This window comes from Haliotis asinina, chromosome 1 (genome assembly GCF_037392515.1).
Source record: "Haliotis asinina isolate JCU_RB_2024 chromosome 1, JCU_Hal_asi_v2, whole genome shotgun sequence".
Lineage (NCBI taxonomy): Eukaryota > Metazoa > Mollusca > Gastropoda > Lepetellida > Haliotidae > Haliotis > Haliotis asinina.
Window position 1 is genome coordinate 41299293 of NC_090280.1, and position 26240 is coordinate 41325532.

The following is a 26240-nucleotide window of genomic DNA, read 5'->3' on the forward strand; positions in this document are numbered from 1 at the left end:
AACTGAAAATATAACTCTAGCAAAACAAGAGAAAACATAGTTTCAGAAAGCCATGCAGTAATCGGAAATTCACAATGCAGTAAAAGTCATCAGTGATGTTGAATGTACTGGTAAACCCTTAATGAATAAATTCACCTCAATGCAGCTTAGTTCTTTATTGTCTCATTTAGTGAAAATCTTACTTGTACCAACAGAAAAAAATCACCAACTGATTTCCAAGATTAAGAGATGAACATTATGTTTTCAGTTAATATCTAGGCTACAGAATTTGTAAGTAATCATGAATGACAGTTGAGAAGGAGTAATATTTGGTAAAATTATCTTCCACAGTCATATGGTCACCAAAACATTATTTTCAATTCAGAGATGATTATTAATGGAAACCTCTGATTAATTCATTACAACTGAGTATTGCCTTGACTCATAGGTGATTAAGGTTTTGTTTGTTTGAGATAACAATTTCCTTACTATACCTATTTCTATACTGTGAATATATCTGAAGAATGTAAAAAAACACTGGTGCGTATTTGTATACAAACAAAAGAAAAAGTCAAATGCCAAAGCAAGTAAGACAACATCAAATGCTTAGAAAATGAAATGAAAATTAAATTAAAGCAACTGTTTGAAACAAAATCTTGAAAACTTGTTGTGACTGATCTTGGCTTAGAACACGGAACCCCTACCCTGGGTATGGACAACCAAATATGGCAAAGTGGCGGAGAAGTCTCTGACTGAGTTTGGGCACGCTGGCTGTCGTATGAGGGTTGATGGTGGTGACATAGGTCACATTCTTCACGTAGTGCCATGCGTGTGACGTGGGGCAGTAAAAGCCGCCATCATCCAGGTGCTCTCTCACCAGCTCTGTGGCTGTCTGGAAGCCATACTTGTCAACCTAGATATGAAAAACAGGTGCTTGGATAATCTTCAAACATGTAAAACTCTATCAGTGTAAGTTGGATGCTTATTAAGAGCATTTTAGGTTAGATACAATTCAAATCAAGTGATAACACACTTAATTTTTAATGCAGTTAATTTTTATATTCATATGACATGACATATCACTTGAGGTGAGGTAAGGTGAAACAGAGTTTAATGTCATACTTAAGAATATTTCACTCATATGACGACGTGCATATGTGTGGCTGCTTGTACTCGCCCAGACTGAAGCTGGTTTTATTATACATGACTACCCTACTAAGACACATTATACTGTCTTCGAGCTGACCAGAACTTGTTGTACATGCCAAGGAATCAAAATCCTGACCTTCCATCAGTCCATCCTGATGGACTCTCTAACCACTACACCCTGGAGGTGGCACATGTCATACGAAGAAACAGTGGTGCTATAATTTCTGTTTGAAATGTTTATCAAATCATGTATTGGGACATGGAGGACAAAGGTGAAATGATTCATACATACAAGTTTATAACAAGATTTGCAAAACACATAAACATCGATAAGGGGGCAAGCACACCAAGGACAGGTGACAGGAGGCCCTTGGATTTAAATATGCCATCAGCAGATCTTGGCATGACTAGGAGATGCAACTCTGCCAAATGACTTGTTGTACAATTAATTTCAGGAAACGAATAAAATCACAAAGCCACTGCCTGCATGGCAACGTTTTAGTTGAGATGATGTAATGTTCTCAGCTGCCAGATGTCTTCAAATAAACTGCTAACATTTCTACGACATAAAAAGCCAACTTGTATGTCAGGTTTTGTTACATTTATCATTTACTATACCTGAGATAAGTTGAGGTCATCCACAAGACACAGGAGTCTCTTGTTGCCCTTTGGAACGTATGTTCTACCATGTTTCCACTCAAGCCTCTCATCAAGGCGCTCATACAGGAGGCGTGCATTCAAGAACCTGTTTTCAATTGAAGTTACATTATTTTTGCCAGTCTGTACGTAACATGTTTCATCTTAGTCACATGGTATGCTTAGGGAGTGACTATGAATATACTGAGACTGATGTAAGCTGTATGACAATCTTGTGTTACATAATACTGGTAATTGTTGTTACCTGATTACACAGTCATTTAGAAAGTGGTCAAATGTTACATGTATTATATTTGGGATTACACTTTCTCAGTGAAGTACAGATTCTAGTACTTTTTGTTGGGTTGAGTCCCATAAAGGACTGAAACCAACACCCTCAGAGTCAGGCACCTAATTACCAGCACTCAAGTCACCTGCCTAACCCTGTGCCTGACCCTGAGAGTGTGGGTGTGAATCCTGGATGGGACTCAAACCCTCAAGTACTAGAATCTGTACTTCACTATGAACGTTTAATAACAAATATGACATATGTTACATTGTTGTTACCTGTTTGCATATACGGTGAGTGACAGCACTTCTGCCACCTCCCCAGAACACACAGTCCGGATTCGCTCATTGATGATGGAGGTTTTCCCACAGCCATTTTCTCCAACCAGCATAACTGGTTTACCTGCATCAGACAGTAGTCCCAGCAGGTGCAGGAGTTGCTAGAGAGGGAAGAGTGATACATCATCATCATCATCATCATCATCATCATCATCATCATCATCATCATCATCACCATCATCATCATCATCATCAAAAACAATGCCCCCATCTGCAGCAACAACATCTATCCGAGTCATCCTAATGATGACCATCATAATATCAGCAACACAAATTTGAATAACAACCATCATCATCATTGCATGACTCTCTGGAAAGTAATAGAGAACAAGGTCCCCAAAGGTAAAGAATCCTACGAAAGCATGTGTCTCCTACAACTCACCTCAATGTGAACTGTGTGGACAAAAGCATCCGCTGGGATACCTTCATGTGGGGTGCCCGTGTAGGAGGGTACAATGTCGCTCCATCTACAGAACTCATGAGTTTCACTGTCAACCATGTAGTCAAACACCTGCAAACAAGTATAATATCAGTCAATGATGAAGAATCTGTTTATTGGTTCGGGAGTAACTCTCCTACTGCAATTACTATAGACAGGCAGAATTTTGAGCACCAAACATAACAGTCTGTAGAAGGGAGTAAAGAAGAGATGAATAAAGATGTCAAATTTGTAGTTAAACATCCCTTGACAAGATTATTTACCTATTCAGTTCTAATTTGGTTTGGCTAGGCACTGTCTTATATTGTGGTTGTGATTAGGACCAACTCATCGGCCAATGTATGAAATATACCATTTTGACTTATTCAAGGGTCAAGTTTGGGGGTTCGCTTATCTATGAGGCAGGCTTACCTACAGTAATATCAAGTACATCACTTACATCAGGCCTGGGACACCATGATCCTGATATTTTTGTTACAGAACAGGAACAACTGAGACCCATGAAGGTTCGAATAGGCCTTTAGCAACCCATGCTTGCCATAAAAGAAGACTATGCTTGTCATAAGAGGCGACTCATAGGATCTGGTGGTCAGGCTTGCTGACTTGGTTGACACATGTCATCGGTTCTTAATTGCGCAGATTGATGGTCATGTTGTTGATCGCTGGATAGTCTGGGCCAGACGCGATTATTTACAGACCATATAACTGGAATATTGTTGAGTTAATTCACTCACTCATTCACTAATGCCGAGAACCAGGCACGGACCAACAAGTACCATAATTTAACGTCTTTAGGTATGACATGGCTTAGATTGAACCTGCGACATTTGGCTCTACAGTGTTGGCTTTAGCACCTGCACCAAAATGTTGCATCTTTAGCAAGTTGTCAATCCATAAGCTTGATGCTCTTCATATACCACTCAAAGAAGTTCCCAAAGCATTCTGACTTAAGTCAGACAACAGCAAGTGACACAATCTGTGATGTCACCTAATCACGTCAAGGTCTGTACTCCCCTCGAAGGTTTAGGCCACACTTATTGTCCTGTCCTGAAGATTGTACTTACAGTGCCTTCTTCAGGGTAGTCAATGTACGTCTCAAACTGTTCCTTCCACCACTGGCTGAAAGACTCCCTGTGTTCTAGGGACAGCGTTCCTCCAAATGCCCACACACAGGCAAAGTTGAAGTAACGTTCATACTCCACGTCACTCAGGTCAGGGTAGGGATTCACCAGAGACTAAAACAAACACATTATTCTTGATTCATTGATTTAGATTGAAGGCCATATTATGGATTTTCAAGCACTTCAAAATAAAATGTAAGTTTATGGCCATTTAAATCAACATCACCCATGATGAAGGCTTTAAAACACTTTTCGACTCAAGGCTGTTTATGGCCACATTATTAATTTTCAAGACTTTCAAAGCAAATACCGAACTCAGTATGGAATGTCAGTGCAAAGAATACCAAGTCTTATATATCCACAGCAACAAATTTCATTTGGTGTAAAGGGGAAAAATTGTTGAGAAAGTTATAAATGGATAACTGAAAATAACAATGACAACCACTGTTCATAAAAATGTTAATCAAAGTCACATCATCAATTTTTAAGGACTGTTAAAGCAAAATGTCGATTCAAAGTCTATTCTTATCCACAGTATGCATTTTGAAGGCCTTTTCAAGCCTACGTGTTCTCTGGTGTGTGAGACCTACCTCCAGCAGGTTACAAAGAGTGTGAACCATATTCTCAGGGGTGTGTTGTATGACTCTCTTGTAGGTCGGATGACCAGTGGTCTTCTTCTGGCCAAACATTGGGGGCTGTGTACATTCTGTCATGAACGTCAACACCTTCTCTATATAGCTGTTACACAGACTGGACAGCAGGTCACGGTCAGCATCGGACCTATGCTCCAGCCACTGTACCAGCATCAGCTTCCAGCCTACATCAGATGTGTTCATGCAGACTACTCCTACATTGGCCAAGATGGAGGGACTCAGATGTTCCAGGGACTCTTGCTGTAAGTTAACATACTTGGGTTACTTGAGAAAAAAACATCAACTAAGTCAGGATTACAGAAAAAGAAAAACACAACATCAGTGTGGAGGTGTCTGGATTGACAAGCCACTCATTATCACAACCTACCTCTTAGATGTACCTCTGTGTGTCTGGAATCGCAATCCACGCACTGGCGGAACTTACCTCCCAGATGAACCTAGGTGTGTTTGGAATCGCAATCAACTCACTGGCAGAACTTACCTCCCAGATGAACCTAGGTGTGTCTGGAATCGCAATCCACTCACTGGTGGAACTTACCTCCCAGATGAACCTAGGTGTGTCTGGAATCGCAATCCACTCACTGGCGGAACTTACCTCCCAGATGAACCTAGGTGTGTCTGGAATCGCAATCCACGCACTGGTGGAACTTACCTCCCAGATGAACCTAGGTGTGTCTGGAATCGCAATCCACGCACTGGCGGAACTTACCTCCCAGATGAACCTAGGTGTGTCTGGAATCGCAATCCACTCACTGGTGGAACTTACCTCCCAGATGAACCTCAGTGTGTCTGGAATGACAATCCTCTCATTGTTGGCCAAAACTACAGATCCATTGTGTATCAGGCATGTCTGTAAAATCTCCATCTGGGATGGGTCCGTCTGGTGAAACACACAATATACAATACCAAATTAAAACATAGACATTCTGTTTCATCAAGACATAGTAAAAGAGAAACATACCAAATTTAAGTGGCTTTTTAAATCTGGTGTCATGCCACACCAGAAATGGGCATCATGCATTGTATGCAAGCATCTTTTAAACCCCTCATATATTGCCAGGAGAGATTGAAACCCATTACGCTGGTCATACAATTTCACACTGTCACACTTCATGACTTATGCACATTTTTCAAGAATATGATTGAGTCTTTCCTTACCTCATACAACTAAATATGGAACATTTTTCATGACATCAACACAAGTAAGTGTTTTTAAAAAATCAAGACTCATCTTTTATGTTACAATGTACGTTTCATATTCTTATTGTTGCTGATGTTAATACCTGTCCATCGAGCTGCATGATCTTCATGGTTGGCTTGCAGTGGACATCATAGTTCACTGACGCAGGTTGGATACAGAATTTCCTCAGCAGAGTCGTCAGTAGACCTTCCTTCCACTCCCTAGAAGAAAGCACAGGTTCAATACCTACCACAAATAATAAGTATAACTATATTGAAGAAATAACAAAAGAAATGCAACTGTTTTTTTAAATAGAAGACATAAACATGAACACTTACAAATGAGACTGCAATTTTTTTTTAAACTTGCGTTTCTTTTGCAGTTCAGTATATATACACATTTTAGTTTCATGTCTTATCATTTCTGAATCCAGTGATTCCAGTCACAGTCCTAAGAGTAACCACACTGAATAAGTATAAATACAAAACTTGCAGAATTTCAGCACAATTTCATATGATACAGCGGAATTTAGTATGGCTGACTTATGACTACTGAAACAACTATTGCAGTAGCGATAGTCTATCGCAACATACAATTGCCTTAACAACCGATTGTTGTGACAACCTATTTCACCTTGAATGGTCTCATTTGAAGTCATTTCCGCGATGAATGTATAGTTTTTATGAAATAAAAACAAGCTGAAGTCGCCTTTAAAAACTGACAAGCATCTGGCCACCCTGATCAAGTAAACAGTTAAAACATAAACCTATTGGTATTCACAATCACAGACTCCAGGTCACATACCATATTTGCCACCATGTTTGTTTAAGAGGTAGCTGTGGCAGATAATAATCAATGTGAAGTAATCTGGTACTTCCTTTTTTTTGCGCCGTGCATTTATCAATGGAAGTCAATTACTAAATTATTGATAATCACAGATACTATCGATGCATCAATAGTTTTTCATTACTATTATCAATAAATAGCTGCAATCAAATAGTCAACGACTGCAATCCACTGACAGTTCAATAATTGTTAGAGCACTAGAATTGAGTGACTTAACCCTTTTGTATTACACCCTAGTCTTGCATAGTTCTATTCAGTCAAGCAGCTCAGGTAATGCTATCTGAAATTTTGCGCAGATTTCATGGAAGAGTACTGTTGAAGCTAGCAAACCTACATATTTTGGACAAGGGATTAGCTGCAACAGTTTCAGTGTTAAAGACTTGGCCTATCTGAGTGTGGGTGTACAGACCTGGTCTTGGGGTGGAGGTAGCCCATGAGTTCCTCAGACTCTACAGCCTTGGTGAACACTGTCTGTATACTGATCATCTTCCCCAGCTCCCTCTCGGCAACCGCGAACGTCTTGATACACTCACTCTTGCCACATCCAGGGGGACCCGCAACGATTATCTGGAACACAAAGGTTGAAGGTTCATTTTGCCACATGATTCATTTGGTCATTTCTTATGATCAGTATAAGGTTGCTAGGAAGCTTTTCTAATCTAAGATGTGGACAAAAACTAGCAGAGTGAGCGAGTGAGTGAGTATGATTTGATGCAACTTTCAGCAATATTCCAGCAATATCACAATGGGGGCCACCATGAATGGGCTTCACACATTGTAACCATGTGGGGAATCGAACTATGCTCTTCCGTGTAGTGAATGAACACTTTAACCATTGAGCTATCCCACTGCCCACAAAACCATCAGAAATATTTTTTGCATTGGAACAGCACACAGGAACATGATACAATTCACACAGTGGCAAAACATTATTTGTTTTGCGCATACAAGGACAGAAGCATCATTTGTGTCATTGAATAAGCAACAGGAATACTATTTCTAGTGTTAATACCCAAAACAAACATATTTACAATATCCATACAGGGACTGGAACATTACTTACAATGTTAATACAGGAACATTACTTGCAATGTCCATACATGTCCAAAGAATTTAATGTTTTATTGAAAGAGAACTTTTTCCACATTGTGAAAACGTTAACAAGAATATCATTGGAGTCATGCAATAAGTGACAGAAAGAATATTTAGGTTCTTCAAACTGCAACAAGGACATCATTTGCTTTGTCCAAGCAACCACCTTACATTTGTGCAGAGCAAATGTTTTTGCAACTCCAAATGGTCTAGTTGTTTTACATATTCTATTATTCAGACAAATTGCTAAACCATAAAGGATTCAATATTTTCCATCCAGTATGCTCTGTACTGTCACATGAACACAAGAGTTGTCTGAAATGGTTGGTAATAGAAAATATCGTTGATAGGAAATTTATTCTTGATATCAAAATTGTGTCATAAATATCATCGTTCATTTGTGACTGAAAAATGAAAAGAGGTTTTATTTTCTCACAACACACAAAATTAGGACAATGGTCTGCTTCTAAATTATGTTCAGGTTGTTGTTTTGTAAGTAATCCATACAACATGTCACCACACACCAGTGATGTTAAATATATTTCTTTCTTTCAAACTTAATTGATATTTTTAAGCAAAATTACATCTGCAATACTGATCAGTAATCATATAGTGATATTTAGTAAACAATTACAGAACTCTATGATGTCTATCGATAATCAGCCCTAATGAACACTAGAAAACTACTGACTGTCTGATGGGCAGCATTAAGTTGAGCCAGCTGGACGACTCTCGCCTGAAACGCTGCCCCAGGAAGCAGTCCAAGGTCTTCTGTTGCCACAGCGATGGCATCCTGCATGTTGTCCATCGCCTCTTTGGCATCTTGATCTAACAAAGCACTGAATCTGTCAGCGTGGGCTAGTGTCACCACGGGAGTGTTCAGGTTCAGGGAATCTGACAACAAAACAAGGCCAGCATACATTAGAGTGGAGCTGGTATTTCACGGAGAAACAAAGTTTTAGTTTTGGAGTTTAGTTTGTCAGACATTTGATGAAGTGGCATGGGTTTAACATTCAAGATTAAAGCATTTGCACATTGACATGCATACATGGCAGTGTTCACGAATGGTGTTTCAAAGTAACAGGACACTAGGTCTTGTAAGTTTCAGATGTCTGTCTGACCCACAGAAATTTCACAAGACTCAGAATAAAAATTAAACACTCATTTCAGATTTAACATTTCTTAAAACTGGCATTGAAATTATTGTAACTAACAACACCAGGAGACATGTTTCTTGTGCCTATTTTACTAACATGTGCAACTTGTTTTAATATACAGTTGATATAGCTACAAGATACCTTGTAGTGGCAACTCTGCCCAAAATTGCAACTATAAGTATAATAGTGATATGCAGTCAACATGCTAACTAATATAAAAATAATTAAGAGCAAACAAGTGTGACATGTCACAAATAACAACTTCAGTCAAAGTTACTGTCAAATATACAGACAGCCACTGGGGCTGGTGGGTTGGAGACTTCCATTAGGCCATCAACGAATCTGCTGGATTTGTCTAAGCTTTGATGCTAATCATGAACAATGACATGGATGTTTAGTTGTGATTACTTGTAAGGCATAATGCTGTATTATAGTGCTACACCAGTGAGTGAGTCAGCTTATTTTGGGGCAATATTCCAGCTGAATAACGGGGATATGTATATAATTGAGTCTGGCCCAGACAATCCAGTAATCAACAGCATGAGCATCAATCTACACAACTGAGATATAATGGCATGTGTCAACAAAGTTAGCAAACCTGATGACCTGATCCTGTTACTAGTTGTTGCTTCTTACAACAACCATGGGTTACTGAAGATCAATTCTAACCGAGATCTTCACGGGTCTGTACTTACAGTAAGTGTATAGAATATCAACAATGAACAATATCAAATCAATATTAGAGTGGGATCAACATACAAATGAAGAAATAGAGACATGCATGCAGAGTAAGAAACAAAATGTATGACAAAACTAAGCATCTTGTTAAAAGATGCTAAACTTCATGCAATGGTATGCACACGAACCTGAAACCAGTGGACTCACCCTGATTGTGATCTATCTCCCCAACTCAGATTTGTAGGTCAGCAAATGGACATAGTATACAAATTGTTTGTTAGTTTGTTGTCAATTAGGGGTGGGAGATAATAGCAGTTACTCAGTACACTGCAATTCGAACTTCACAATACAATATGTTGTAGTACACTTTTGGCGAATCAGTTCACACGATACAATTGGCAATCATACTATGATTGGTAATTTTTGTGATGTAGTCTAAAATACTAATTACATGTGTATTTCCTTTTTATTATTATAAATTAACAGTTTTGAAAATGTTTATTGGTCAATTAACTGCATTTGTGTGACTTATTAAAACCACATATATAAAAAAAATGGATTGGTACAGGCACTCGTTGTCGGGAGCAACTGGGCAAAATGACGGACAGTGCTGTAGATGCTTTTCTAAACTTTAGGGCAAAGTTTTCAATTTGGATACATATTGCAATACGCCAACATATCACAATATATCACACTACAGAAATTAAAGCAATACCCAACCCTATTGTCAACACACACTCGTGCATAATGCATTGTAGCAGAAGGACCATAAGTCACTGTGTTTGCATTTTATGTTTTAGTGTAAATATACTGAGAGGAACAAATAAAAGATCTTTTAATATTTTCATCATCACAGAGGTATTCACAGCTGGTGATGAAGACTAGGAAATAATATAGTAACGTTTGAATTTTTCAGTGATCCTTATTTGTTTCCTTCAGTATATAATAGAAATTAGTGAGTGAGTTTACGCCACATTTAGCAATATTCCAGCAACATGGTGACAGGGAACGCCAGAAATGGGCTTTACATATTATACCCATTTGGGGAATCAAACTTGGGTCTTTGGCATGATGGGCAAACACCTTAACCACTAGGCTACCCACCAACCTATAGAAAATAGATGTCAGTGTGATAACAGAGGCAGGTTTTAGTGACATTTTTCATGATAGTGATTCTAAAACAAAATATGAAGACAGACAATTATGGTGCATCATCAGTTAATGCATCTACCCAAGTCTGTAGACATGAACAAACTATCTCCATAAAGGGTGCAAGAATGTCTTGTCTATGAGGACAAATAGTTACTTGAAACAATACCTTTGAGAGACTTTTGTGAGTCATGACTGCGAGCTGTGCGGAAACGGAGATCCGAGCGGAGGGTGAAGAGGGAGTCATTGTTCTGCTGGAACACCTGCGAGTCTCCGCCAAACATCATAGGGATGTTGACATCAGGCCACAGGTCAGACAGCAGGGTGGCAAGAACACTGGCATCGCGGGTCTGCATACGGGGCATGAAGGTGTTGCGGAGCGCTGTCACCAGAGCTTCCTCCTCCAGCTGCCTCTTCTCATCCAGCTGGCTGCTGCTGCTGTTTAGGATCACTGGCTCCACACCTGTACAGAATCACAATAGTAGTAACAACAACAATAATAATAGGGCTGCTTATGCAGTGCTGAAATCCTTGCTGCAGGCACATACTCTAACTGTATGCAACATGTTGGATGTTATTACACTGGATAACCCAAGCTGTCTGCAAGGCAGTAGATGGTTAGTAGCCATAAGCCTTATCCCACCTGGTACCCAATTTCTGCTTGGTGAACAGGGGCAGGTTTGAACAAAATCATGTGCCTCAGGTATGAAAACATCTGCTTTGTTGTAGGACAGAAGTCCCAGAAACTCTCAGGAGTCCTCAGGTTTCCTACAAGCAGACTGAAACTACAGATGGTCATTGTGATGCCCAATATGTACTTTAGTAAGAAACTGTCATTTCTATGGCTGAAAAGAAAGAACTGAACAAAACACAAAAAATCTCTTCATTTAAAATTGTTCTAATTTACACGAATTCATGCAAAATGATGCAAAGGATGCTTTTATTTCTGCAACTGTTTCACACATTTGTTAAACTTTTGGCCAACAAAACAGAATACCTCCTCAAACATTTGAACATTCTGAACATTTTAGGTCCTGAAAATGGATTCTTTTTTCACCAAGGTCGAAAACTGAGCAGTAATCTGTTTCTTTTATTTGTAGGTTTGTATATGTTTAAAAATAATATGTCTGTGATTTTAATTTTATTACCTTTTATTAATAATAACATGTAAAACCCCAGTCCACGATAACAAAATGTCAGCCCTACCTTTTTCTTGGGTCTCATGCTCGTGCTTCTCCAAGCCGTCTCTACAGAAGGTGTCACCAAAACCTGTCAAAGCATACAGAGTTACATTACACACTATAAATCATGACAATTTATATAAAAAAAATCAATACTGACATCATGTAATTCTTTTATATAATTACACACAAATTAACAACAACAAAAGTGTGTGAGTGAGTAAGATGAATTTATGGTGCACAATTCCAGCTATAGATATGCTAGCAGTCTATAAGTACTCAAGTACTGGAACTGACAACTAAGTGATCAACAGCATAAACACTGATCCTGACAAATGGGATACAATGACAAGTCAGCGAGCCATCCGAACTTGTTAGTCACCTCTTATGACATGGTGAAGATTAATTCTAACCCCCATCTTCATGGGGCTGTTCCTCAAGAAGCACTTGCTATGCAAATACTGACCTTGTGACTGGCTGTCTGTCTGCTGGGCTGTCTTCTCCAGGAATGCTCCAGCCTCAGCGGTCACCCCTTTCATTGTGTGGAGACTCCAGCCATGGAAACTGGCACTACGGTCCGAACCTGCAGCAACCAGGACAAATACATCATTTCGTGCAGTTTGCCTAAAGTGTAGTTACTTTCCAGAACAATTTCTTTTAAATGTCTGATGTAGTTTTCCAACACTTAAGTTTCTAGTGCAGTTTATTTAAAGTGCAGTTAGTTGGTGAACAATGTGGTTAGCGCCTAGTGCAGTTTGCCAATAGTACCTAGTTAGTTTCTGGTAAGTAGTTTTAACTTCATTATCAATGACATGCAATATACACAATCAAGACCCACAAGATCACATGCTGAGCTTCCAAATCTTTTCACTGGTGTTAACTCAAATTAATCACTGACTTATGAAACTGTATACTATAAAAAACCATGGTTTTTAATCAGATTTTTTTTTAAAGACAAATTGGAGAGTGGATTTTGTACTTGAAAATTCTAGAAACTCTTCCAAAATCGAAATGGCTGTCATCTTAGAATGTCTAGTGCATCGGGACAACAATATAGAAGTTCCTGTGCACTTTGTCTCATCAGTTTCTACCACAGCACTTTAAGAGTCAATTTAGGAAATAAGGGGAGACACTTAACATAAGTGAAGAAAAACAGTAGAACCAAATGTACAGATTTGATGCTGCAGACATGTTGTACCTACCCATGGTGGCCTTGTCATTGATGAAAGTGTTGGTTCCAAATATCTGGCAGCACATGTGGTGCAAGTGGGTCGTCTTACGGGCTAATTCACGCCCATGGAGGAACCCTGAAATTAAGGAAAATGTCACAAAAGGAAAGAAGTGTGAAGTAAAGGATCAAAACCAAATCTGGGGTTTTGATTGAAAATTGAGGAGGGCTGATAGTCCAACCCCAATTTCCTGAAGCCAAGGGCTTACTTTTTCAAACAAAACCTCAGAGTCGGTTTGAATCCAACTTGTGATCTGACCAAAGATACTTTAGACTTAAGTTTAATATCTGGGTTTAATATGTGGCATTTACTTTTGAAATCAACTGGGATGCAACTACCTGCCAACACACTGCAGTGCACCTGTGCTGCCCCCACTACTGTCTTGTGAGGAATATATTGTTCATACTGACAAACAATCTCAGTGGATAAAACTGTCAAATTAGTAAGCAAAGGGTTGCAGATTTGAAACCAGATATCAGCAGATCCGAAACTTTAAAAGAAATATAAAGAACTCCTTCTACCACTTTCAGAGTTACTCTGCATGATTTGTGTTTTACGTTTGATTGGCTAGATAATCTAAAAGCAAAAGTGAGCTGTAATTGGTACGCCCAACATCCCAGCATGGACACCTGATTGTATAAAAAGCCAGCCAAGGGAGATAATAAAATCATCAGGATGAGCCGTAAATGGATTCCGAGTATAATGTAGATTTATTGGAACAAAGCATCAGCTCACTACATCAAATCCTCACATGGGAAGCTTATTTCTGTAGTACCCCCAGTCTTGCTATAAGCGGTGTAAAATCAAACTCAATCACTCACTCAACAAATGAATGTTGATACCCCTCTGCTGATTTGTACAGAACATTTATGGTGAAACACTGATCTCAAACAAACAGTTGAGTTATTGAATGGCTTAAGTACTTTGCTGAGAACCATTGTGGGAACTTCTTACCTTGGCTGAACAGCATGACTTCTAGAGCTAGTCGCAGGTCTGGTTTAGCCACAGAGACTACTCGGAACTGTTGGAGGATGGTGTCTGGTAGGGTGGCAACGGCAGAAGTGTAGAGCAGTATCTTGTCTGGATCTCGGGGCAGAACAGGCACTTCTGATGACATAAAACCAAAACAGGCTCCGTGTGGACTGAGCTGGACATCCTCGGACTGGTGGTGGACAACAGCCTTGCCGGCCCTCAGAGCTCCCATTACCACCGACATGAGCTGGGAGAAGACACTTAGCGCAGAAGGATCAATCTGGTTAATCTTGTTGAAACACACCCATGCCCCTGTCAGAAACAATCATAGGATATAGTAAAGTGTTAAGGAAATAATCTAACTGAATGTTTCACTGACTGTTCATGCAAAAAGAATTCCAGTTATATGATGCAGACACTGAAGTGTGCTCAAGACAATCCAGTGTGATACACTCAGCATTGATCCACACATGTCACATGTATCAATCAAATCTTCAAGGGTGACCACCCAATCCAATTGGTTTCCTTCACTAACCTGTAGATGCCATTCCTCGGAAGATATCTTGTAGCTGTGCATAGTCCATGGATGGAGTACAGTTGAACACATACTTGACATGGCCTAGACATCGACTAAGCTCAGACACAATCTCAAACTTCCCACTTTCCTGAAACACAAGCAAAATAGGAATTTTGGAACACTGTTCAATCCTGGAACAGTTTCTATTAAATAACAAGAATACATGGTCCTCAATATCCCCTGCCACAGTGATTTGTTCCTACCTGGTTCCTGTTTTTTTTTGTTCACTCAACCACAACATTCATGTCCTGAAAACATATACTACATATGGTTTCCATATATGTAAAGGCTTCTGAGAAAATCTGTCCCCATTGGAAATGGGCACTAAGTCAAGAAACAAGCGACAAGTGCCTTTACTCTGCAGCACAGTTTCCATTTCAAACTCCATCAAGACATTCATGACCAGAAAACACATACCACATTTGGATTCCCTATCTATCCACATTTGGTTTCCCTATCTAGACAGTTTTTGAGAAAATCTGCCCCAAGAAATTAAAATATACTTCAAATTTTGTGAAGCAAAACAGTACTGTACATGGGCAGTATTCCCAAGTAGATGTACAAATTATTCCTATATCTGACACAATGTTCTCAACTTCTAATGCCTGCAGCTATCTGTGTCTAGTGTTGGGAATTGGTTTTTCACCTATGAGCAATCATTGAAAAGATTGGTTAGCATGATTTTTCAGATTTCCTTATTCAGGTTGTTATTGCAAATAAGTATTACTTGGCTCTCTGTTGATTTTTGTTTTATTTAGAAACTGTGCAAATTGCATTTGCTAATTTCACATGTAATGTGAAATGAAGCAACTTGCTACTTTAAAGTAATGTCCAATATATGCTGAGGGAAAAAACCAAGGGATCACATGAAAGCACAAGTGCTCCTTTATTTATTTTTTCCCAGGTTTCTTCACAAGCTGTAAGACACAAAGCTTGTCTTTTCATGTGATCCCTAATTTTGTTCCCTCAGTGTATCTTGGACGTAAACTTCCTAGTGTGTACAGCATAATCTTTCGGGGTCTCCGTGTAGAGCTCTTCTTCACATGAGTTTCTAATTTCATAAACTTAATGGTGACGACAACAGAAATTTTGAATTTTGATTTGGTTTTGAGGGATTGCATTTTCTAGGTGTAAGAAATAAGCCTAAACTTCAAAATGTTACCAGCCCAAACAAGATATGGTGAATTTGCTCAGATGTATTAGAACATGTAATCTAAAACTTTTACAATACCAATGTTTCCAGACCATCAGTAAATTCAGATCGTCTGTCAGAAATCTAGCCCCTCTCTAGAGGTAGGATGGGCATCATTTCAGACACTGATTTTCTTATCTATAAAATGTATTGTATGTAAAGCATACTATGTTGTCAGTTAATTACAATGGAAAACTTCAGTGTGACTGAAAGTTTGCATAGATTTTAACTTAACCCATAAAGATAATATGGTAACAACCAAATTTCATATATACTTTATTACCCATACTGGTGCTGAGAAAATACATTGCAATATGTATTGTTTGAAAGGTGTATTGCGACATACTGGTATACCAGTAAAACCGTGCATTCCCAATATTTTAAATGACATCTAGTTGTTCAACACTAGTGTACTTACGATAGGTCCAACACAGAGAGCTCCATGATGAGATTTGATGGCTTGAGTGAGCGATACAAACACTCTTTCTGTGAGAGGGGTGATCACTTCCCTGCTGCTGGCGCCGATGTACTCAAAGCCGTATTCAAAAGCTGCATCCATACACTGCCAGCAATACAGTTGTGGTTACTTCAAGCACATACATACTTAACAGAGAAGGAAGATTCATGACTATATTACATACGGCAATATCCTCAAAATATCACAATCGGTAAAAGTATGACCTACTTATAAAGGTAGATGGCCAATCAGCTATAGCCTGCTTAGTTGTTTAACACAAAACTTGGCAATATTACAGCTATGTACAATTCTCTGCAGTGTGGAAATAGTTTCCACATTTTGCTAGCCAGTCGGGCCAGTTATGCCTGGAAATTACTAGCCCACAAAATAATTCACTAGCCTGAAATATGACAGCAGAAACTATTCAAAAGATGACAAAACAAAACAGGAATAAGATATTGTGGCATGACATGGGTTTCATCATTTGCTGCAGGTATGATGGACATTTAAACAGGGCATAATCTTGCATGATTTAGAACAGTATTATGACAAAACAAGTTGGAGACAGTGTTATGAGAATGTATTTTCTGTAAATTGTATTATTAATTAAGGATTAATTATTATTGGTTCACAACGTTTATTGCTTTGAATGATAATTATTATGGGTCACATTTCGCATCATAAATGTTCACTAATTTTAGTATTTTAGTAGCAAGCTTTCAGGAAGTGCTTTAGAGTTATCTCCTCTTGAGTTTATGTTATGATTATTTGTGCATACTTCAGGGAGACTGCTAGAAGATTCCACATTGTTGGCAATAGTCTTAAGTGCCTGAACTTTCAGGAAATATTGACTTTATATAAAAAGACTAGTTGTCGTGTTGTTGAACATGGACACAAACATTTACTGGAGTAACATCATCAATCTCCGTCAACACTTGATCTATATAACCGCTGCCTGACCACTCACTGTGTTACATTCTGCTTGTTCTCACTCTCACATCACGACTTTGGTGAGTTGACATTACATTGTGACCCAGTACTTTATATTTCACTCAGTTGTATTGTACATGAAACTTCTCTTGTGAATCTTCTGTATCTTGCTTTCTGTTAATACAAAATTACTGGAAATATCAGACTAGTGTTATATTTTTGTTGGTTCTGAGGGGATTTCTTACACCTTTCGTCATGGCAATTTCTGTTAGCCACCGGCTAATGGGCCAGTGGTTATTTTGCACACTAATTCTCTGTATATAGCTGAGTTGACAATAGAAAATACGATACCATGCCCATTGATCTACAAGACTGGGATACAATGACATGCTTCTACATATGTCAGACAACCTGACCACCTGACCTCTCTGTCACTTTTTTGACAAAGACAGGTTGCTAGAGATCAGATGTCACATAGATGAGTGAGTGAGTTTAGTTTTCCAAGAACACAGCAATAATCCAGCTATATGGCAGTGGTCTGTAAATCATTGTGTCAGAACCAGACAATCTAGTGATCAACAGCATGAGCATCAAGCTACACAACTGGGATATGAGGACATGTGTAAACCAAGTCAGTGAGGCTGACCACTCGATCCTATTAGTTGCCTCTTACAACAAGCATGGGTTACTCAATTTCAAATCTTACCAAAATCTTCACCTGTCTTACCCAGATGAACACTGTTGAATCATCGTATGTGTTTCAGAAATGATAACAAATGAATTAGTTATTCACGCACTGGTTGAAGTGACCCAGGGTCCCAATTCACATAGTGTTCGTAACATTGCAAACTATCACAACTCTATAGTTTATCAAACACTAACAAATGTTGTAGCGCTATGAACGTTTGTGGTTCGGGACTCAGTATCCTTACAGCCTTGGCCAGTTTGGCTGAACCAGATACTCAAACACTAGTTTAAGTGTACCTGTATTGTAACAGCCTTTGTGTCCTCCTTAAAGTTGTACATCAGCTGACACTTCCAGTCGAAAGTCGTGGCTGGGGCCTGGACAGCGGCCAGCTCCATCAGTCTGTGAACCAGATCACGCAGATGAGCCAGCAGAGCCATGAGACAGGTCAACTTCTGTATCTGACTTGGGAACAACATCAGCTTCACCTCCGTCTTGTCATCTTCTTCCACCACTGTCTCCATGACAACCACCGATTCCTTCTTCTCCTCTGGTACCAGGATGTTCATTGTATCTAGTGGCTGCATTGTGTTGGCTTCTTGAACAGCTGGTAGATAGGAGAAAAGAGAAATGATAACTGTCATATTGTAATGTTCTTATCTACAAGAACCTAACACCTTCAACTAGCTGGCCAGGCATGATAGAATAGTGTAATACTAATACTAGTAAATAGTAATCAATTACCTACCAACTACAACTATAGTCTGTTTGCAGTGAAAATGAAATGATGAATTTCACTTCAAACAAAAAAGTAAACAGAATAAAGCTAAATTAAGAATGTGAATCCTCTTAAGTTTACTTTGTCAACTGAACATGTAAATTCAGAATTTCTTTCAACTCAGGATAAAAGTTAAATAAAACATGGAGAACAAGCAGTGTTGGTCTGTGTGAACGCTCATCATGTATTGCACTCGCATTTATTTCTCTGTTCCAACTACTGCACTCAATCCCTTGTAATACAAACCAGTAATAGAGTTTTGAATCTATGATCGTTTGTTAAACAACTTTTATCCTGAGTCAGACTAAAACTGGCAGCTACTTAATACCTTCTTTCCTTGTGTGGTGTGACACAATCCAAGAGTGGAATGACTTTAAAAATATACTTCCAAACATGGATTCTTTTACAATCTCTTTACATTGCTACAAATATTCCCCCATATGAAGTCCTGATGTGTCGTTACAAATAAACTTCTGAATAAAGAGCAAGGCATATCACTACAAAAGATATTTAGCATGAGGCTTTACATTCAGCATCCCCAGTGGTAAGCACATCCTCCTCCTCCTCATCATCCTCCAGGATGGGGGACTTGTCTCCCGCCACATCCAAGGTGGAGCCCTTCTTGGAGGCCAGAGCAGCGCTTCGCCGTCCCTGGGAGTCTGACAGCAGGTCTTGTTCCCTCTCCGTGATCATGTCTTTCATGGACTGTGCTGTACACATGGAACAAAGTAACCTGAATTAACCTTGTTAAGTAATGCATGGAAATGAACTGATGATGTCTTATTATGCTGCTATGTTTGATCACAAGATTGCTTGCTATTGCTTGTCTTATGACAACATTTGAAATTATAATCCGACTTCTGTTTAAAGGAAAGATCTCGAAATGATCTTGTGTGGTTGGAGAATGTCTGGTCTGGCTGATATGCATGAGTGACGTACTTTAAACAATCATCAGTGATTGTAACCAGTGATGATTACATGTGAGATGCTCTGGGCATCTCTTGAAATTGAAAGTGTCCACTGAAGATGATGATGATGATAATGACAGGAAAATACACAATTTCTGGTATACAAATAATTATATTTCATATATATCATGTTATCTACTGTGAATAAAATATGACTACAATCTAGGTTGTGTTATGTAGTGTCATGGGCAAGTCCATTTCTAAATTAGGGGTGGCCTGATTTTAATCATTATGCCTACAGTTTTACTATGTCTGAATGAGAGTAAATGTAATCAGGAAGTGACCTGCAATGGGGTAATGTGTATTGTCAACACTTCAGTGATTGCTACAGTGACTGCAGTGATTTGCTGATGAGTAATGCAAGAAGAGTACAGACGCAATTTTTGCATTAATAAAATGCTTGTATTAATTTCATTATTTACAGAAAAAACGTCCACTCTTGATCAAATTCGGGATCATACAATTTAGTCCAGGACTGCCAGTACTATTCTATTAAGCCAAGTTATTAGTGATTCAAGGCAAGTGCTTTTCAAGACATGCTTTCGATTTTGGGACCTTTTTGAGACTAAAATGACAAATTTAAGGCCAGGGAGTTGGCAAATAACTTGATAATAAGCCTGAGTGTACACTGACCACAAAAGAATTGCAACTTTGAGAAAATGAAAACCCATAGAAGTAAGCATTCATGTTTATGCCTTCTATTTAAAATCCTGACAAAAAAACAGAGCTGCATTTCTTTTACTGTTCAGTATACGCCTCAATTTGACCTACCATCACTGCTTGGTTTCTCCTTGTCTCGTCGTTGACTTGCTTCTTTCTCTCCCTCCAGCCCCTTCAGCAACATAGTGGTAGCCGCAATGCTGGTGTCAATCTTGTCCAGGGCATCCTGATGTCATATATTTGAAGGTCAACTCGCATAAAACATGAAGTAAAACTGAACAAATCGAACAAGCACTTAGTTGTCAATTTTCTTTTATTCACCATCTCCCTCAAAACCTTCACTTGTAGCAAGATCAAGAAATTTTGGGTTACTTTGATTTGTTGTCTTACACCACACTTAGGAATAGTCCAGCTATATGGCATGTAAACAATCAAGTCTGGAAGAGACAATCCAGTGATCAACAGCATGAGTATCAATTTACACAAATGGGATAAGATGACATGTGTCAACCAAGTCAGGAAGCCTGACCACCTGATCCCGGGTAAGCAAGGGTTACTGGAGATCAATTCTAACCTGGCTCTTTACAGGTATAGTCCCAGATAAATGTAAGGAACTGGGCTCATTCCATGAGGCAGTATAATGGTATGTCACATCAAGGGTACCAAATATCGCGCTCACATACTGCAAATAGCACCAAATCTTTTAATGTGAATTCCATCTTTGTTTGTTAACATTAGCTATATCAGAAATATTCCAGCTATATGACCGAGGAGTAAGTAAACAACTCTGGACCATATGCTTGATATCAATACATTCATCTCTGCAACTGGACATGATGGCAGACATGAACCAAGTCAGTGAGGTGACCACCCAATAGGATTAGATGCCTCCTATGACAAGCATAAAACCTACTCTAAGAGCTTCTGCATTTCCAGCCTCCAGTCCATCCACTGACTCTGCTATCTGTTTGGTCATCTGGATCTGTGTGGCCAGGTAGACAATCTCGGACACATGGTCAAGTGTCCATGACCTACTGCCCTCCTCCAGTGGGTCAAGGTCAGCAAACAGTTCTCCAGCTGACGGTGTCTTTGTCACTGCAGCATCTTCCTTCCTGCCTTGACGACTGGACTGCCGACTCCCCGGTGGGTCTGGAGGGTAACAACAATGTGTTACTAAGGGTGGGAACAATTCGGTTTGATCCACTGAAACTTGAATCTGACACCTCAGTTTCGATTTTCGATAACCATTATCCCTGCTTCTAATTTGATAATTGATTATCTACCTGAATTATTTCCACACAGTGTGAATGTAATTTTAACTCAAACAGTTTTGAAATAAGGTGAATAGTGATTGGTTTGACGCCAGGCTAATTATCCAGTATGTTACTGCAATATTCTCCAGGCTATTCAGTACCAGAAAACTCAATGTATAGAACCTCTATAGGCCATAACGCTTAGATCCACAAAACGATCACAGCAGTACAACATTCGTAAACCTATGGTATACTATATATCCTCTACTGGTTGTAACGTTATGAACTCATGATGGATCGGCTCACAAGGTCCATATAAACAAAGCATTCGTAATGTTATGCCATGTTGTAACTCCAAAGTTTACCATTCACATAGAAATGTCATAGTGATACAAGGGTTTTGTGCATTGAGACCCTGGTGTCCTTAAGATTTGATAATATAGGATGTGAATCAAACATGACCCTCTAGATATTCAATCGGTCTACATGAATATTAGGGTAATAACAAGAAACTCTGAAACTCGGTACTTAAATGCAAGGAATGCATGCAAGAGCTGGTGTTGGCTAACCTTTAGTTGTTTTGGTGTTGGAGGTGGAGCTCTGTGTGGGTAGGGGCACCTTCCTGGCCCCAGCACTGCGGATCCTCTTGGGCTTTATGAGGGGTTTCGCCACCCCCAGGGATGAGGCTACCTGGTACTGAAGTGTGGACCTGATGCCACTCATCAGAGCTGTCAGCCATGTTTCAATCTGACCATCACAATTCACAGGCTGCAGAGAAAGATGTGATACAGCATCAGTTATATGTCTAACCTGATGTTGGTCTCATACATGTTAACAAAAAAAAATTGTAAGGTGCTTACAAACCTAAAACCATCATCTTGATGTATGAAGAGAGAGGTTTGTTTATGTTACTTTCAGCAATTTTCCTGCAATATCATGGCGGGGAACCCCAGAAATGGGCTTTATATATATTTGAACCATGTCAGGAATTGAACCCAGATCTTTGGTATGATAAGCGATCACTTCAACCACTACGTTACCACACCTAAAGAAAAACTTAACGTAATCTACACTGATAAAATGTTCATTATCTATACTGATCATATCTTTGCTGATAGATTTGGTGGTGTCATAACTGATGGCAAAAGTAACAAGGTCAGGGTATTTAATAATAACAGAATGGACATAAGTCCACCAGTGGACAGAGGATAGGTCACCTGGATCAGCTCCATCCTCTCACCCAGGGTACTCTCCACTCCTGTGATGGTGAAGCTACATCGATCGTTCTCCTCCTCCATGTCGTATACCAGGCTGCCAACATTCTCAAACAGCTTGCTGATGTACAAGTTTACCTGGCTTAGGTCATACCCTGTAATATAGTACACCCAATTAAATGTCAAACTGTGTAACACGTCACACAGAACAATTCCATATTATATCCTTTAATATCACACCTGAACAATTCCACACTTTACTCTGTAACATGACATTTGAACAATTCCACATTATACCCTGTAACATGACATTTGAACAATTCCACATAGTACCCTGTGACATCACACATGAATAATTCCACATAGTACCCTGTAACACATCACGTCTGAACAGTTACAGGTCATATACTCTAACACTATACCTGAATAACTACAGGTGATACCCTTTGTGAACTGCACTCGAACAATTCTTCTGATGTTGAAACTGCTGTCTAAGAGACAACAATTGCTTGAATGGCATTTAGAAGCTGGTGGGCGACATGACAACAATTGGTATGGATTTACAACTTCTTTAATGTTTACAACACATGGCTTTACAACTTCTTTAATGTTTACACAGAAGTTGTAAATCCATACCATTTGTTGTCATGTCAGACAACAATTTATCATGTATACAACTGATACAACTGAAGCAGTTATGCAGCACTTCCTTCTATAGGATGAAGTAATTGTTGGGAAAATCCAGAATTTTTCCACTTTGAAACAAGTGCTAGAATCACTAACCGTTACACACAATGTGCAGTACATCCTCCATAGAGAGGAAGTAGAACCTGGGGAAGATCTGGCGCCGTCTTTCCAGATGGTTGAGCAAGGACCTGCGGCAAGACTCCAAGCTGTGGTTCATGTGTTCCATGATATTCAAGATGTCTGTAAAATATTCAGCAACATTCCATCGTTAGGCTAGACCAATTTTATTCCTTGATTTAGGGATTTTTGACCTCAGAAAACCTACAGGCAGGAGGGAATAAGATAAGTAAATAAAACCAACAGTCAAAGTAATGATTTCTTTCTTTTCATTCTTAAAAAAATATGACCACGGAACCGTAAAACAAGAAATAAAATTATCTGGCCTTACTTTGTTCTGTTTGACTTAAACAGAATAGAGGTTCTTGCACTCTGAACAAGAGTCATTGAGTTGATGCATAACTTCAAAAGCATTTAGGAGTTGGATCAATAAGGAAGGATGACAATATACGAATGAACAAGTCCATTATTACAAAGTTTTCTTGATAATGGTGCATTAAACCTACACCGTAGCATTTAACTAGGATTAGGATTAACTTAATTAGGATACAATGACATCTGTCAAACAAGTCAGTGAGTCTGACCACCCATTCAGTCAGTCGCCTCTTATGACACAGACCCGTGAAGGTCCCGGGGTAGAATAGGCCTTCAGCAACCCACGCTTGCCATAAAAGGCGACTCAGCTTGTCGTAAGAGGCGACTAACGGGATCGGGTGGTCAGGCGCGCTGACTTGGTTGACGCGTGTCATCGGTTCCCAATTGCGCAGATCGATGCTCATGTTGTTGATCACTGGATTGTCTGGTCCAGACTCGATTATTTACAGACCGCCGCCATATAGCTGTAATATTGCTGAGTGCGGCGTAAAACTAAACTCACTCACTCACTCTTATGACACACATGGTTTGCTGAAGACCAATTCTAACCAAGATCTTCTCTGGCCGTTTTGTCTGCTGTAGGATATGGTATTGTGGAGTACTTAACTTACTCTTGCGTGAGCAGCACTGAAGGACATTGGGGTTCTTCTCTGTTGCCCTCATGAGGAGACGGAAGTCTTTGTTGACTACAGCAAATCTGTTAGCATCATGAGACAGGGACGTCCTCACGTCAGTGCTAGAGAATATCTGCAAGAGTATATCTTGACAATGTACAACTCTTGTAAATACAAGTAATACTGTCATGCCTTGCAATAATGCTCAGATATATATTTTCAGATCACTGAATCACAGGACCAAAACATCAGTGCACAGCTGAATGCTACTTCGGTCTCAGTTGGATAACAGGTAGCATGGCAGGAATAACATTTGAATTATCATGTCTTGTGATGTTTGAGTGCGAGTTCATATGTTTATTCACTGTACATATATATCTATTTTCATTACAAAGTTTGTTGTTTCACCTCCAATGATATAAAATAATTTTGACTTCGCACATTACACGAAATAGAAAAGGCATTTCAACAGACTTGCTGGTCGCAACAGACTATAATCCGTACTTTATGCCTGGGGCACGTTTGTCCTGCAGTGGGTTTAATGTGCCCATACAATGCTTGTAACTCAATTTCCATTGGGTCACCATGCAACGACAAAGAGCAGTTGTACTATTATTGTATGAGGTCTATGAGTGCTGCAGTCTGTACCATTTTGTGAAACAGCAAAGTCTGACAAAAACTCTAAGCCCGTAGATGGCATTGCATGGGCACCGCACGGATGGCCACATGGATGGAACACAGCGATCAAGTGGTAAACCCACATTTTTTTAAACTAAAGGATTGTCACAATGAGAGAAATCTATCAACACAATGCGACCTAAGGCATGGAAATGGAGCTATGGGAACTACAGACACCATAGACCCATTGCAGGCCAAATGTGCACCAGGAATAAAGTACAGATTTTAGTTCGTTAAGTCCCACTGAGGCTCATCCAAGGTTCAAACACAAACCCTGAGTCAGGCACCTAATTGCCAGCACACAAAGTCAGTCACCTAGTCCACTCAGCCACCGGGGCCTCCACAATATGGAACTGAGACAACTGGTAGTCCAGCAGCGGTGGCTGGGCGTGTTAGGCAGCTGACTGTGTGCTGATGACCAGGTGAATCACTCTAAGGGTGTGGGTTTGAATCCCTGTACTAGAACTGGTACTTTACTAGAAAAGTGTAATCCCAAATATGACACTTGTTACATTTGATCTTTTTTTAAATGACATGGTGTATGCAAAGTGAGAACACAATACAAAAATAGACTAAACAGCACTATTCTCCATGATCCGTAGCTCCTAGGTTACCATGCAGATGATGCAACAAGTGATACATTATGTCCATGACAGTATTTGGGAGACATTATCTATGTAAGTTAATTTCCATTCCTAGCCACTGTCTACATTATGAATTCATGAGACACTTTACTGATGGAATAAAGATGATCAACAGCCAGATAGCCATACCTTTAGACTAGTTTCTTTCACATAATGGGGCTGGAATGTTATACCAGAGTATTTGGTTTTCAGTTCGGTACATTGAAATTCATTTTGAAAATACAGTACTTTCAGTTCATACCTAAAATGATCATCTTACTCACCTTATATACTTGATGTAATTTCATTCTAGATGACATTTACATGATGCTACCTTTTCTGAT

At 39.3% G+C, this 26240-nt stretch overlaps 1 protein-coding gene across 1 annotated transcript in view; it reads right to left on the minus strand.

The window, feature by feature from the left end:
* Positions 1-26240, minus strand: part of LOC137291601 (uncharacterized) — a 95974-nt gene that overhangs the window by 36789 nt on the left and 32945 nt on the right. Inside the window, exons 34-58 of the mRNA XM_067822988.1 lie at positions 24593-24728; positions 23586-23729; positions 22806-22957; positions 22158-22356; positions 21249-21484; positions 20447-20561; positions 19235-19417; positions 18229-18536; positions 16276-16419; positions 14624-14753; positions 14071-14400; positions 13090-13194; positions 12354-12470; positions 11913-11975; positions 10876-11169; positions 8414-8616; positions 7040-7197; positions 5888-6005; positions 5371-5484; positions 4542-4844; positions 3895-4065; positions 2774-2902; positions 2332-2492; positions 1747-1873; positions 684-892 (exon numbers count right to left, since the gene is read on the minus strand). Coding sequence (XP_067679089.1) covers positions 684-892; positions 1747-1873; positions 2332-2492; positions 2774-2902; positions 3895-4065; positions 4542-4844; positions 5371-5484; positions 5888-6005; positions 7040-7197; positions 8414-8616; positions 10876-11169; positions 11913-11975; positions 12354-12470; positions 13090-13194; positions 14071-14400; positions 14624-14753; positions 16276-16419; positions 18229-18536; positions 19235-19417; positions 20447-20561; positions 21249-21484; positions 22158-22356; positions 22806-22957; positions 23586-23729; positions 24593-24728 — 4349 coding nt within the window. The remainder of the gene's footprint in view (positions 1-683; positions 893-1746; positions 1874-2331; positions 2493-2773; positions 2903-3894; positions 4066-4541; positions 4845-5370; positions 5485-5887; positions 6006-7039; positions 7198-8413; positions 8617-10875; positions 11170-11912; positions 11976-12353; positions 12471-13089; positions 13195-14070; positions 14401-14623; positions 14754-16275; positions 16420-18228; positions 18537-19234; positions 19418-20446; positions 20562-21248; positions 21485-22157; positions 22357-22805; positions 22958-23585; positions 23730-24592; positions 24729-26240) is intronic.